Genomic DNA, 13,296 nt, shown 5'->3' on the forward strand with positions numbered 1-13,296 from the left:
ATCATCAGTGTTATCAAGACTTACCAAATCTACAGGTTCAGGGGTGGGTTCCTTAGGTTCAGTCTCCAATACCTCTACTTCTCCATTTTCATCAACTTCAGCCAGTTCTCCGTCAACTGCCGGTACAAGTTCACCATTCACCATTGATTGCTGGTCCCCATCACCTGCCAAACTTAATGGACCTAAAAAAGAAACATTTATTATTATACATATTTATTTATTTGTTTTAGAAGAAAACATACATGTATTTAACTTTATTTTGTTAAACTTAAATATATGTATGTTGTATCTTATTTAGCCTATCAGCTCCAATGTACTTATTGCGGTGATTTACCTCTTATAATTAACATTCCATACGATGGTCCCAAGGCCTCACTACCGAGTCTTTCTATATATTAAGTTAATCACCGTTAGAAGAAATCTCTAGCCTTTTTATAAAAGTATAAAAAATGTAGTATGGGTTGTTTTATCAATTAAAATTCCCAAATAAAAAAATAGCCAATTTCCATCCATATGGCCAATTTAAGATAGCAAGATTGAATAAATACAGTTTCTTGAAACATTTTGTTTAAATGAAATGAATGAACTGTGCACATCATCAGACAGACATCACAACATTGGTGCCAACATATCTGTGTCTACTTGCAGAATGTCTAATTTCAATAGTTTATTTCAATATAGACAACATGTAGCAAGCAATTGCAGCTTGCTATCTTAAAGTGTACAATCTGTAGTTTCTTATTGGTTTCTGTGTGGTTATATCAAATAAAGCCAGTGAACACTAACATGAAATGGGTTGTATATTGTTATATGCATGTTGATGAACTATCCTACCTGACACTTTGGATGATCTAGAGGCTCTACCAGTTCCAGCATCAGATCCTTCACCAATCTTTGATACCTCTGGACTGTCACTTTGAGCACCACCTTGTTGACTTACAACATCTGACGGTGCAGGGGTAGCATTCTTTTCAGAACCTGGTGCTGTTTCACCTTGCTCTGACATCTTTGTAATTTTTCACCTGTATCAAGAAATATACAAATTGATGGTCAAGTTATATATGTTTTAGTCCAACCGAAAGATGGTATGAAGGGGGAACTTGCAATCCAGACTGAGCATGCTCAGATGCAAAGGACTATGGGATTATTTGTGGTTATCATGATATCTAATCTGGAGCTACTGATAAAATAAACCTCACACAATCATATGGTTAGGGTAAGTTACTACGAGCTGATCATTTGTGGATTTGTAGTTACAGACAAAGTATCAACATTGTTTACAATACTAATTGATTAGTATTTATTATCACATTTTCCATGATGCAACATTCGACATGGCGGGTTTGCAAGTTCCCTATTGAGTACAGATAAGGATATGAAGCAGCAAGATTACCCCCCCCCCCTCCACCACCACCACACCCCATTTTTTACAGTTCAAACTCAATTGCTATACATATGCATAGTCATATCAAATCGATAAATTATTTACATTTAATATAATTTATGGACACTGATTCAAACCAAGTTGTCTTTGTTTTATCAATGTACCTCAAAAATACATAAATTATTATCCATCGTCTAGAAAATCGAGGCATCATGAAAACTAATCATTTGTCATTAAAAACAAACTGAAGTGACAAATCTAATCCCAAACAAATCAATTTAACTTTTTGTAAATTGTAGAGACTATCGATAAAGTTTTGATTGTGACTCTATCGTGCAAAATTGACAAATTTACTATTGGCAAGTCTGCAGTTTCCTAAACTTAAGAAAATATGTTTTTTGGCATGTCAACACTTCCAATACATACTGCCTGTAAACGATATAAAAAATGACGGGCACAATTTGTGAAAGGTGTTCGAAGAAATAACTGAGCTGTGTAATGTGCATTTAATCCATTATTGATCGAGTCACCTGATGATAAAAGTGTGTATATCTAATTTGTGCAACTTGGACTTCTTCAGATCTGCAAACCTGACAAGGGGCCATGGAAACGCGTGAAAAACAACAGCTCTTCGATCTACACAGAGCCTAACTTGATAGAACTACGCAGACTTCACGGAGCTTTCACTCAAACTTTTGACACAGCTCGCGGAATCCAAAATGGCGACCATCGTCATAACTGAACCGTACTGAACTCGACATAAACAACACGAATATCGTAATAAAAAGAACTTACAGTTGGATCTTTGTATCTAGAATGGTCTTGCAGTCTAATTATATTCCATTTGTACCAAAATGCGTCGATTTTCTTCTTTAAAAACGATCAGTTCTGGAAAATTGTGACCAAAACAGACATCAGCGACTTCTTAGCAACAGCACTTAGTAACTAGGCTTAGCCTGTCCCTGTCGTAGAGGGCGTAGTTACGATGAGCTGAAATTGACAAGAGACACCGAAGAAACAATCTCCCAAGCCAGTACAGGGCATGAGGGGCGAGTATAAAGTTGGCGTCAGATTCAAATTCAGATTCAGCTAGCGTCATATTGAGCGTCAGATTCAGCGTCAGATAGCCTCAGATCCGAAGACACCCGACGGACTCAATCAAAACTGAAATAATACTGTTGAGACTACATGGAAAGACTCTGCTTCACAACATTTTGATGGACGATGGAATGTCTCTGCTTGCACAATTTTTAAATTTTAAATTCAAATTTTTAAAAATGACAACATATTACACATGTAAACTTAGCTTTTACTCCCGGCTTTTACTGACACCATGACATTATTGGCAAAACATATCAACCAACGAACATACAGTGGCTGAACTTGGGGCTATCAATGTCTCTGTTGCAAGTATTTCAACTCTATTTCACATATTTTTCGCAAATAAAAATTGTGCAAGCAGAGACATTCCAACTTCCATCAAAAGGCTGTGAAGCGGAATCTTTCCCTGTAGTCTCAACAGTATTATTTCAGGTATGATTGAGTCCGTCGGGTGTCTTCGGATCTGAGGCTATCTGACGCTCAATATGACGCTCAATATGACGCTAGCTGAATCTGAATCTGAATCTGACGCCAACTTTATACTCGTGCATGAGGGCACTTTTTCTGCTGACGCAACGAAAATTAAACGAAACAAACGTGAGTTCGGTGTTGCCGTAAAGAGGACAGTTATTTACATCAATCAATAATAAAAGAACATATTTTGGTAAACAAAATCTTAAACAAACAAATAAAGGGATAGTTATAATTGACGAAATTTTGAATTTACGAAATAAATATATTTTAAAAAAGGAAAGGAAAAAAATAATCAGTTCCAAATCCACTTCCCACCGCTGCCACCATTGCAAAGTACCCCCCCCCCCCTTTTATAACCCAAAACAATTCAGACCTCCCCCCTCCACATGGTCAGACATTTTCACCCCCCCACACACACACACATTTATTTTTATAATATATATATAGCCACACACATACACATGTGTACACACGCGCACACACACACACACACACACACACACACACACACACACACACAACACACACACACACACACACACACACATACATACATACATACATACATACATACATACATACATACATACATACATACATACATACATACATACATACATACATACATACATACATACATACATACCTTGCCAAAAAATTTCAAGCCCCCCCCCCTCCACCATCCTCCAAATTTTCAAGTCCCCCCTCAATTCCTCCGACCCCCCTGGCCATTATTTGTGAATGCAGCCTAATACAAACACAGAGTCACTGTGTTTACATTACTACATGTCCCTGTGGTTGATACCTCAATCCACAGGTTGCCCTGGCATTTGTTGAGTATAATGATCAATTCATAATGATTCACAGATCCCAGGGATTAAAATCAGTAAAATCATTATCCACAAGGGATTTGTGTTGACACACGTCTTGTTGCTCTATCGTTTTACAACGTTTAGTGAGCTATTATTACCAACAACCACAATATGACTATGTAACATATGGTTCATTTCTATTGTTGTTATTGCAGTTGTGTGACCTTTCACCCCGTATCAAGCATACGTCTGACGACAGATGTTATCGAGTGTGACTTTTGTGCTGGTATATTTTCGCAAAATAGAACTGTATTGTTAATTTCAACAACATCGTGTGTTTCTGTCTTGAATATACACAGCATGGGGAACGCTGAAACCACGTCAGCCGCTCGTGGATGGAACTACATATTACATATTTCCACGTCTGTGTACAAAACTACGAAGTACGGAGGCAGAATTTATCTTATTCTCTATAACGACAGAGGAGATGCATCAAGACCGTTCAAATACGAATACACAAGAAAGGTTCGCGCCAATTCAACCAAAAAGAGACGTTTTCCGATTTCTAATTTACAGAATTTCAACTCTGTCGTCAAAATAGAGCTTTGGCGAGAAAGTAATGAAGGCGACAATGATATCTACATTGATGTGATAGAAATTGAAAACTGTTCAAACGGTGAACGGTATATGTTTCCACTGCAACGATGGCTGAAGGCATACAGACATTTATTCCTTCGTCGCTACGACTGCTGCCTTCCACAGGACGATCCAAACCCGATTCAAAGAAAAAGGGAATTGTCGGAGAAAAAAATTATGTATGCATTCCACACAAAAGCTCCCGGTATTCCACCCCAGGTAAGATTAATCCCGGAATTCGATAGACGAGTATCATGTATATATCTGGCTAGCTCTGGATTTATACGCTGCGGGTTTCGACACGTCTTCTCGTCTTCTCGAGAAGGCGTGTTGAAACCCCGCAGCGTATAAAGCCAGAGCTAGTATCTGGCTATCATACGAAAGAGACTCGAGCTATGATACATTTGCCGTCAAAAATACATGGTACCATGGCTATCCTAGCAACGTCACGGTTGATCCCTTGGGAATTACCAAAGGTAGAATATGTAAAGATAGGTACAAAGAAAGACATAAACCATTGTACCATGGATGTACTAGATACGTTGATTGTAGTCTCAGTAGATTTAATGTAAAAGGAGTTGTTACTTGAATTGTGAATACAAAATTGTATTGTATTGTATTGTATTGTATTGTATTGTATTGTATTTTATTGTATTGTAATTATTGTATTGTATTATTGTTTATCGTATTGCATTGCAATATATTATTACGTGTAGGTATATATAGACGCCTTCATTATATATATATATATAATATTGTTTGTATTTTTGACAACTCAACTTTCCAATTATTTCATAATAACTATTATGATATTGTTATATTTGTTAGTATTTACATCCATGTACTTGTGATTTACATACATTTTAGGTGGAGGATTTGTCCATGGATGAAAGATTTAGCGGCGAATACATGGTAAGCCTGTCTAAATCATAATGGAATAGAACACGTCTCTACTTGTATATGTGTCTAAAACTCTATATGTGTCTAAACGTATATGTATATATATTGTATATACATAATAAACAATAAAGTGTTTCTGGTCCAGACGTGTCGTTCAGGCTTTGCTGAGCTGCCATAATAGGCCCAATCCATCTCATACTAATTAATAGCTTATGATGGATTGGGCCTACTAAGGCAGCTCAACAAAGCCTGAGCGAAACGTCTTGGAGAGGAAACACTTTACTGTTTATTCTATATATTCAAATGGAAATGCTTATATACAATAGTATGTATATATATATATATATATATATATATATATATATATATATATATATATATATATATATATATATATATATATAACTCGGTGAGTATCACGCATAGTGCGATCATCAGTTGTCTGATGATCGCACAATGCGTGAAACTCCGAGTTACAACCAAGAAAGAGTTCCAGTACTACCAAAAAAAAAAATTTTTTTTAAAAATTAAAAAAAAAAAAAAAAAAAAAAAAAAAAAAATATATATATATATATATATATATATATATATATATATATATATATATATATATATATATATGTTGAGGGTAGAAGAAAATCAAGTCGGGTTTTTCGTCTCTACAAGCCTGTTTCGTGAGTAAATCACTCGTCAGGAGATGTTGATGTACTGAATATACCTCGTATAAATCGTTAGTATTTGTTTATATTACTTTCAGTGTGATTTACTTAAGAAGAAGTACGACTTATTGCTACAAAGACAGATAACTAACGGGACTACTAAAGAGTGGAACAATCTACATGAGTTACATGATATTTACGATAAGAAATTTCCACTCCCAGAGGTTCGTAATTCCAAACAATCGTATTGTATCAACAGGTGGTCACTGTTTAAACGTGGTCATAGATTGAGAGATTTCGTCGCTGGGGGCGCACTGAATTTCTCCGGCTCCTTGTACGATTATTATTTATATTACCACCGTGAGAAATGAATTTTGACGATGGCTGTCTGTTAAATGACAATGATCAAATGTGTCTGCGCCACCATGGCATCTACCGTGGCAAATAAGTGTTCCATACATCCATGCTAGACTAAAATATACTTGTTATTTAGTTTGAACGGATTTGCTAAATGTATTTGGTATAAGATACAAGGAGAACAGAGGTAGAAACTATGAGCTAATGAATATTCTTTTGAGATATATGTGTAGAAATGTGTAGTCAACTTTGTTTATTGTCCGCTAATATTCCTATCATTTCCCTTTATACAACATAAACATATCTATTACAAACTTCATTGGTTTAATGTAAACTGACGATGTTAATTTTTGCAAAAAGTAATTTTTACCAAACTAACTTTAGGTTTTAGACGTAACTTACATTCATTTTCTCGTTCGACGATCCAATGATACAAAGGCATTGTTTTGAAATGCTGTAGCTTATTATATCACCATTATTGTTATTTTTACTGTCTAGGGTATTTTTAATTGGAGGCAAGATTCTGTGTTTGGCATGCAGCGTTTAAGTGGATGCAACCCAACAATGATCAAATTATGTACGGAAATCCCACAGAAGTGAGTAGAATTAACTTTAAGATAATATCATTTTGGAACTTATCGTGTAGATTATCCCGATTTTCCGATAATTATGAGACTCATGAAGGCGTAACAAGTTACAATTAACTTGCCTCGAGGAGGAGGAGGAGGAGGAGGAGGAGGAGGAGGTGCTGGTGCTGGTGAAGGAGAGACAGACAGGGCGAGAGAGAGAGAGAGAGAGAGAGAGAGAGAGAGAGAGACGCACACACACACACATACATACACACACACTCACTCACTCACACACATACATACATACATACATACATACATACATACATACATACATACATACATACATACATACATACATACATACATACATACATACATACATACATACATACATACATACATACACATTCACACACACACACACACACACACACACACACACACATACATACATACACACATACACACATACACACACATTTCTCGACCTCGGCTTAATGCCAACCTCGTGAATGAATCTGTTATTCGATGAAATAAGTACAACTATATGTAACAGTTTAGCAAAGTTGTGTTAATGATTCAATTATCAATAAATGTCATCTTCAGTCGTCTATGCGTATAGTTATGGGCAACTGGCGTGGTTAAGTTTGAAAACGTATCAACAGATTATTTTGCAAAAACAACATGCATGCTATTATACACCCTTTCTTACAGTTTTGACGTGACCGAAGACATGGTGAAGCCGTTATTGGAAAATCTATCACTAAAGGAAGCTATCAAACAACAGAGACTTTATATCTGTAACTTAAGGATACTTGACAATCTTCCGTGTTCTGATGGCAGAAAGGTGAGTCTACATCATAAATTTATTCTTACGTCACCTGATGCATTGTTGAGTTCTGAATCATTTAAAATGTTAACAGTTTTGGTTTTTCAATTCCAAAATACTTTGGTAGAGGTGAAACCAACAAAACCTTTCGAGGAAAAACACCGTTTGTAATTAAAATATTACAATCTTCCGCGAGAGAGGAGAACAAAGCTTTGTTAGTGGGACGGGTACAGCTCTACCAACCCAATGGAAGGCAAATGTTCATTCAATTAAGGGAGAAAGCGAAACGACCTTGTAATGTTTGGAACACTCGATTTACAGTGGAGACATGTCAAAGCTAATTTTATGTTTAACTACCCTTCCCCCATACAACAATCGTCATAGATGTCGGCATTATAAATCATAACTTTTAATATTAATTTTGTGTCGTGGGGAGAATAGTGTTTGTTATATGACAGTGTAGGGAGAGGAAAGATTATCATGTGACCGTCATGTGATAGGGCAAGGCTCGAGTGTCAATGTGCATTTTGAAATATTTTGGGGGAGGGGAGGGGTAATTAACAGCTTTCACTTTTACCTTGGAACATTGATCAAAGTCAACATACGTAAAAGTGGCTTCTGAAGATTACAATGCTAATCAATTTCAGATATGTGCTCCAATGAGTTTATTCTTTGTAACTGCAAAGGAAGAGTTTGTTCCCATAGCAATTCAACTGCACCAGGAAAAGGGACCGTATAATCCGGTAAGTTCCACTCTCTGTTCTCATCAAGTTGATTATATTAGTCAAGTTAAGTGTAAGTTTTCTTCCTTTCTACAAGCACTGATAAGGAATGTACATTTTGATATTGGGTATTTAATTCCAATTAAATTATTGTGAAATAATGTTGAAATAGGCTTGGGATATTTACTCTCATAATTATGTACCTTTTGTTGGCAGTTACTTGGCAAGGCCCAATACAATGGGACTACTTGGTTCAAGGGACACAATAACTATCAACGGCCAAAATGAAATATTAATCTATAGAGATGAAATAATCCGGGGTAACCGTTGTTAAACGTAATTTCAATTGAAGAATAGAGGGGGTCCTCCACTGTCTATGTCTAACACGAAATAGAAAGAAAAAAAACAGTTTTACACTTGTCAAGTAATTTGGCGATAAAGCAACATATCTGCCATCAATACAGCGAATCACTAGTATTTATGACGACCATGTTTTCATGCACGATGTGGATATAGATGAAGATATTATTGTATTTGGTTTATTTGTTGACTCTGTAGGTATTTCTACCAACGGATTCAGAGTACACGTGGATGTTAGCTAAAATGTACTACAATAACGCTGATGCAGCCATACACCAAGCCAGTACACATATAGCATTTACACATGTCGTAGTTGAATCATTCGCCGTCTGTACACACAGGAACCTGTCACCGTCACACCCAGTCTTTCGTTTATTAGCGCCACATTTTTTCTACACAATGGCAATTAATGAGTGAGTACCAACCGGCAATATTATAGCCGAAGGTTTCGCATGTCTTTCCCTACGGTGGCCCATAAGTGACACAACAAAGTTTAGTCATTTGAAAAAAAGTTCTATATTTCGCGAGCATAACTTCAATGCTTGAATGAAACTTTTATTTTGCTCTCGGATTAAAGTTTCCTTCATATGACGAAAGTTTGTCGTGTTCCTTATTGGCCACCGTACTTCCACCAGTGGATGAAAGCAATTCAGTTGTTTATGGGGCAAAACAAAATATATTGTTCAAAAAACAATTTTAAAAAAAGAAACAGAATGGAATGTTAAAAAAATCAAAGAATGAAAACCTAACAATCAATTTGCTAAGATACGTATGATGGTTCTCATTCTTTCTAGATTATTTCTTTAATTTTACTTTCAACACGTAGGTACTGCCTACAATAAATGAGAAACACATGTATAAATATTTAGCAGTAAATGTTCTCATGCAATAGCCATTCTTTGGATTATGCTTGACTTGACTTGACTTTTGACTTGACTTGACTTGACTTGACCTGACCTGACCTGTCTTCACTTGGCTTGACTTGACCTGACCTGACCTAACCTGACTTCACTTGGCTTGACTTGACTTGACCTGACCTGACCTGACTTCACTTGGCTTGACTTGACTTGACTTGACCTGACCTGACCTGACTTGACTTGACTTGACCTGACCTGGCCTGACCTGACTTGACTTGACTTGACTTGACCTGGCTTGACCTGACCTGACCTGACTTCACTTGACTTGACTTGACCTGACCTGACCTGACTTGACCTGACTTGACTTGACTTGACCTGGCTTGACCTGACCTGACCTGATCTGACTTGACTTGACTTGACTTCACTTGACTTGACCTGACATGACCTGACTTCATTTGACTTGACTTGACTTGACTTGGCTTGCAATTGACTTGACTTACTACACTTTAAGATGTCTCAGTTATTATACATGTACTCATAGTAAGGATATTTGATGTGTTCTGTTTCAAATTGATCAGTTTTTTCCCTTACTCATTTCCTTATTATATACCTGTAATAGATTAGCTTTAGGACGTTTGCTAAGCTTCGATGGCTGGATAGATCAATGTACGACTATGGGACAAATTGGAACTTTTGAGATTATCCGCCGAATGTGGAATGAATGGAGATTAGACGTACAAGGAACACTACCCAATGACCTACTAGCCAGGGGTGTCAGCAGTGCAAATGTACTTCCAAATTACCACTATAGGGATGACGCAATGCTACTCTATAACACCATATTCAGTTACGTCACAAAGGTCATCGAAGGTCATTATGGTAGGTGAAATTTCGTATTGTAGAGAAACATCCACAGCCATTACTAGTATTATGTAAATTTATCCCGTATGTGAATGCATATATTTTGTAGTTTAAAGGGAAAGAATACCTTATAATTTCACTGTGTTTAGTAAAAACTTGGATGTTAATGAGATAAAATGCATTGGTTTCATTCACTTCCATTTATCATTACGAAGCTGTTCATTAGCCTAAACTTAGGCGGAAGTGACGTACGGGCCAGGTAACTGCTAGGGCCAGGTAACTGCCAACAAAAGGTACAAAATTATGAGAGTAAATATCCCAAGCCTATTTCAACATTATTTCACAATAATTTAATTGCCTTGTATCGATACGTTTTTGAGAAATCTTCTAGTTTGTAAAGGTAGTATTACCAATACAAATATCATAGCAACCTTTTAGTGGACCCAATTAATATACTGTAACAGGAGTGATGGCGAATATATTCACTAGGTGAGAATTGGACAATTCATTTACATAAATATGATGACGTCATTTTGATACAGATACAAAAGCAGACCTTTTGAATGACCACGAGATACAGGCTTGGACCAAAGAAATGATCGCAGAGCCACCCGAAGGATTTGGTATCAAGGTGAGAATTCATTTTTTTTTTAAAAAACCTGATTACTTGAAAACACAATGTAATATATTACCTTGTTAGTATATACACTGTATTTATATTGCATGATTTTGTCTCCCCTTCACTACCGCTAGCGTACTCACACACGTATCGTCGTAAACTACTGTCATCTTTACGGCAAACCATGTTATGACGTCATGTTATCTTTTCAGGGTGTTCCTGGTAATGGTCAGTTCACTGCAATGGATGATGTGATTCAGACAGTGACGTCAATAATATTCGTTAGTAGTGTCGGTTACTCGGCTGCAAACTCACAACAATATGATTCCTATGGTTTTCCTGCCTGTTATCCCAGTATTTTACGTGGAAATCCACCTATAAGCAAGGTATGTATGTATGTATGTATGTATGTATGTATGTATGTATGTATGTATGTATGTATGTATGTATGTATGTATGTATGTATGTATGTATGTATGTATGTATGTATGTATGTTTGTGTGTGTATGTATGTATGTATGCATGTATGTATGTATGTATGTATGTATGCATGTATGTATGTATGCATGTATGTATGTATGTATATGTATGTATGTATGTATGTATGTATGTATGTATGTATGTATGTATGTATGTATATGTATGTATGTATGTATATATGTATGTATGTATGTATGTATGTATGTATGTATGTATGTATGTATGTATGTATGTATGTATGTATGTATGCATGTGCGTGTGTGTGTGTGCGTGTGTGTGCGCGCGTACGTGCGTGCGTGTGTGTGTGTGTGTGTGTGCGTGTGTGTGTGTGTGTGTGTGTGTGTGTGTGTGTGTGTGTGTGTGTGTGTGTGTGTTGCAAGCTATGTTGAGCTTTTAATGTTACAATGACAAGCTTCAATTGGTTACAGGATGATGTGACTGAGGAGGACATATTACAACATTTACCAGACAAATTGAAAACTCTAGACATCATGGTTATCACCAACATTCTCAGTGAGAGGAGTACAAAAACACTTGGTGACTTTGACATTCGCTATCAATACGATCCTATAGGACAAAACGCCACTGAGGAGTAAGAACACTTTTTTTCAAATTTATCACAGCTTAATTACTTTAATTTAAAGCCGAAAGTAAAGTAGTTGGAGAATTCATGAGAATTTCCCAAAAATACAATTCATATATCTCTGAAAGTATTGTCCTATGTGTTCACATTCACAGACAAAAGTGACAAGCGAGCTTCAAGGCTCTTATGCCAACAATTAATGTCAACGTTAAACTTATGTTCCAGCTACTATTGGCTTCCCACTAGAAAAAAGAAAATATTGGAATTGCGTTTATATTTGGTTCGGTGATGTATAATTTAAATAATAACCCATCCCAGCGAGGCCAATATCACAATTTAATGCGTGCATAATGGTTGGTAATCTATTCAATATGACTGTAATGTGTACGTGGTATTGTGGTTTTATTCTAGATTTGCAAAAGATCTGATAAAGGTTGGAAAGTTAATCAATGAGAGAAATAAACAGAGGCAGAGTCCATACTTGTGTCTTCATCCTACCTGTATACCAAATGCACCAAGTATATAAACAACAGTCACTACGTCATCAGTATGGCACCAGAGTCGTCAGACTGCAAGGTTTTCAGATCGATGTTGGGGTGTGCGGTCAAAGTTCACAACAGCTACCCATGTACACCTGACTTGTCTATATCTAACCATGTATAATCCAAAACAGACCCGTTGCTATAGAGATTTCTAGTCGCAAACAAACCTTTCTGGTGCTGTCACGTATTTCTAATGCATGAAGACGTTTCCCATGTTATCAACCCATGATTAGGGAATTTTGAGATGAAAAGTCGACCAGTGTTTAGGGAATTTGGCGTGAAGAAGTGGCCCATTTGGGTGCCACATACCTTACGGGTATACCTTTCTGTGGGATACTCACGTGGATGGTAATCAGCGCGACGGCGAAGGTCAATAAACTCCTGCTTCGAAGGTGTAAATACCAACTTAAAGGGATTGTAATATTTAAACAGATTTTGCTGTAATTATAATTTTCATCCTGTTAGATTGCCGAAATATGAGAGTATATCTTGCTGATTCTGTTAGTTTTAAGATATATATACTTTTGAATTCTTGTGTGGTGTACTGG

General features: G+C 36.5%; 4 protein-coding genes across 4 annotated transcripts in view; 3 read left to right on the plus strand and 1 right to left on the minus strand.

The window, feature by feature from the left end:
* The window catches only part of LOC144442581 (dynein axonemal heavy chain 2-like), a 66,245-nt gene extending 63,996 nt beyond the window's left edge, over positions 1-2,249 (minus strand). The window contains exons 1-3 of the mRNA XM_078131962.1: positions 2,180-2,249; positions 835-1,022; positions 25-182 (exon numbers count right to left, since the gene is read on the minus strand). Coding sequence (XP_077988088.1) covers positions 25-182; positions 835-1,006 — 330 coding nt within the window. The 5' untranslated portion in view covers positions 1,007-1,022; positions 2,180-2,249. The remainder of the gene's footprint in view (positions 1-24; positions 183-834; positions 1,023-2,179) is intronic.
* Positions 2,250-4,066: 1,817 nt separating this feature from the next.
* LOC144442644 (polyunsaturated fatty acid 5-lipoxygenase-like) lies at positions 4,067-6,923 on the plus strand. Its single transcript, XM_078132022.1, has 4 exons — positions 4,067-4,626; positions 5,275-5,319; positions 6,065-6,190; positions 6,822-6,923. Exons 1-4 carry the CDS (start codon positions 4,132-4,134, stop codon positions 6,921-6,923), a joined length of 768 nt encoding a protein of 255 aa, XP_077988148.1. The 5' UTR covers positions 4,067-4,131.
* A 694-nt stretch (positions 6,924-7,617) lies between these two features.
* On the plus strand, positions 7,618-9,253 carry LOC144441914 (hydroperoxide isomerase ALOXE3-like). Its single transcript, XM_078131172.1, has 3 exons — positions 7,618-7,742; positions 8,372-8,467; positions 9,005-9,253. Exons 1-3 carry the CDS (start codon positions 7,629-7,631, stop codon positions 9,221-9,223), a joined length of 429 nt encoding a protein of 142 aa, XP_077987298.1. The 5' UTR covers positions 7,618-7,628; the 3' UTR covers positions 9,224-9,253.
* A 1,037-nt stretch (positions 9,254-10,290) lies between these two features.
* On the plus strand, positions 10,291-12,771 carry LOC144441886 (polyunsaturated fatty acid lipoxygenase ALOX15B-like). The gene is made up of 5 exons (XM_078131132.1): positions 10,291-10,542; positions 11,067-11,155; positions 11,356-11,529; positions 12,052-12,215; positions 12,618-12,771. Exons 1-5 carry the CDS (start codon positions 10,338-10,340, stop codon positions 12,730-12,732), a joined length of 747 nt encoding a protein of 248 aa, XP_077987258.1. The 5' UTR covers positions 10,291-10,337; the 3' UTR covers positions 12,733-12,771.
* The last annotated feature ends 525 nt before the right edge of the window (positions 12,772-13,296 follow it).

The sequence above is a fragment of the Glandiceps talaboti genome, chromosome 11, assembly GCF_964340395.1.
Source record: "Glandiceps talaboti chromosome 11, keGlaTala1.1, whole genome shotgun sequence".
NCBI classification, from domain to species: domain Eukaryota; kingdom Metazoa; phylum Hemichordata; class Enteropneusta; family Spengelidae; genus Glandiceps; species Glandiceps talaboti.

Coding starts and splice junctions, on each gene's coding strand:
- LOC144442644 (XM_078132022.1), top strand. CDS start 4,132: ATGGGGAACGCTGAAACCACGTCAGCCGCTCGTGGATGGAACTACATA. Junction 4,627..5,274: donor CTCCCGGTATTCCACCCCAG/GTAAGATTAATC, acceptor CATACATTTTAG/GTGGAGGATTTGTCCATGGA. Junction 6,191..6,821: donor AGAAATTTCCACTCCCAGAG/GTTCGTAATTCC, acceptor TTTACTGTCTAG/GGTATTTTTAATTGGAGGCA.
- LOC144441914 (XM_078131172.1), top strand. CDS start 7,629: ATGGTGAAGCCGTTATTGGAAAATCTATCACTAAAGGAAGCTATCAAA. Junction 7,743..8,371: donor CGTGTTCTGATGGCAGAAAG/GTGAGTCTACAT, acceptor AATCAATTTCAG/ATATGTGCTCCAATGAGTTT. Junction 8,468..9,004: donor AAAAGGGACCGTATAATCCG/GTAAGTTCCACT, acceptor TTGACTCTGTAG/GTATTTCTACCAACGGATTC.
- LOC144441886 (XM_078131132.1), top strand. CDS start 10,338: ATGGGACAAATTGGAACTTTTGAGATTATCCGCCGAATGTGGAATGAA. Junction 11,530..12,051: donor GAAATCCACCTATAAGCAAG/GTATGTATGTAT, acceptor AATTGGTTACAG/GATGATGTGACTGAGGAGGA. Junction 12,216..12,617: donor GGACAAAACGCCACTGAGGA/GTAAGAACACTT, acceptor GTTTTATTCTAG/ATTTGCAAAAGATCTGATAA.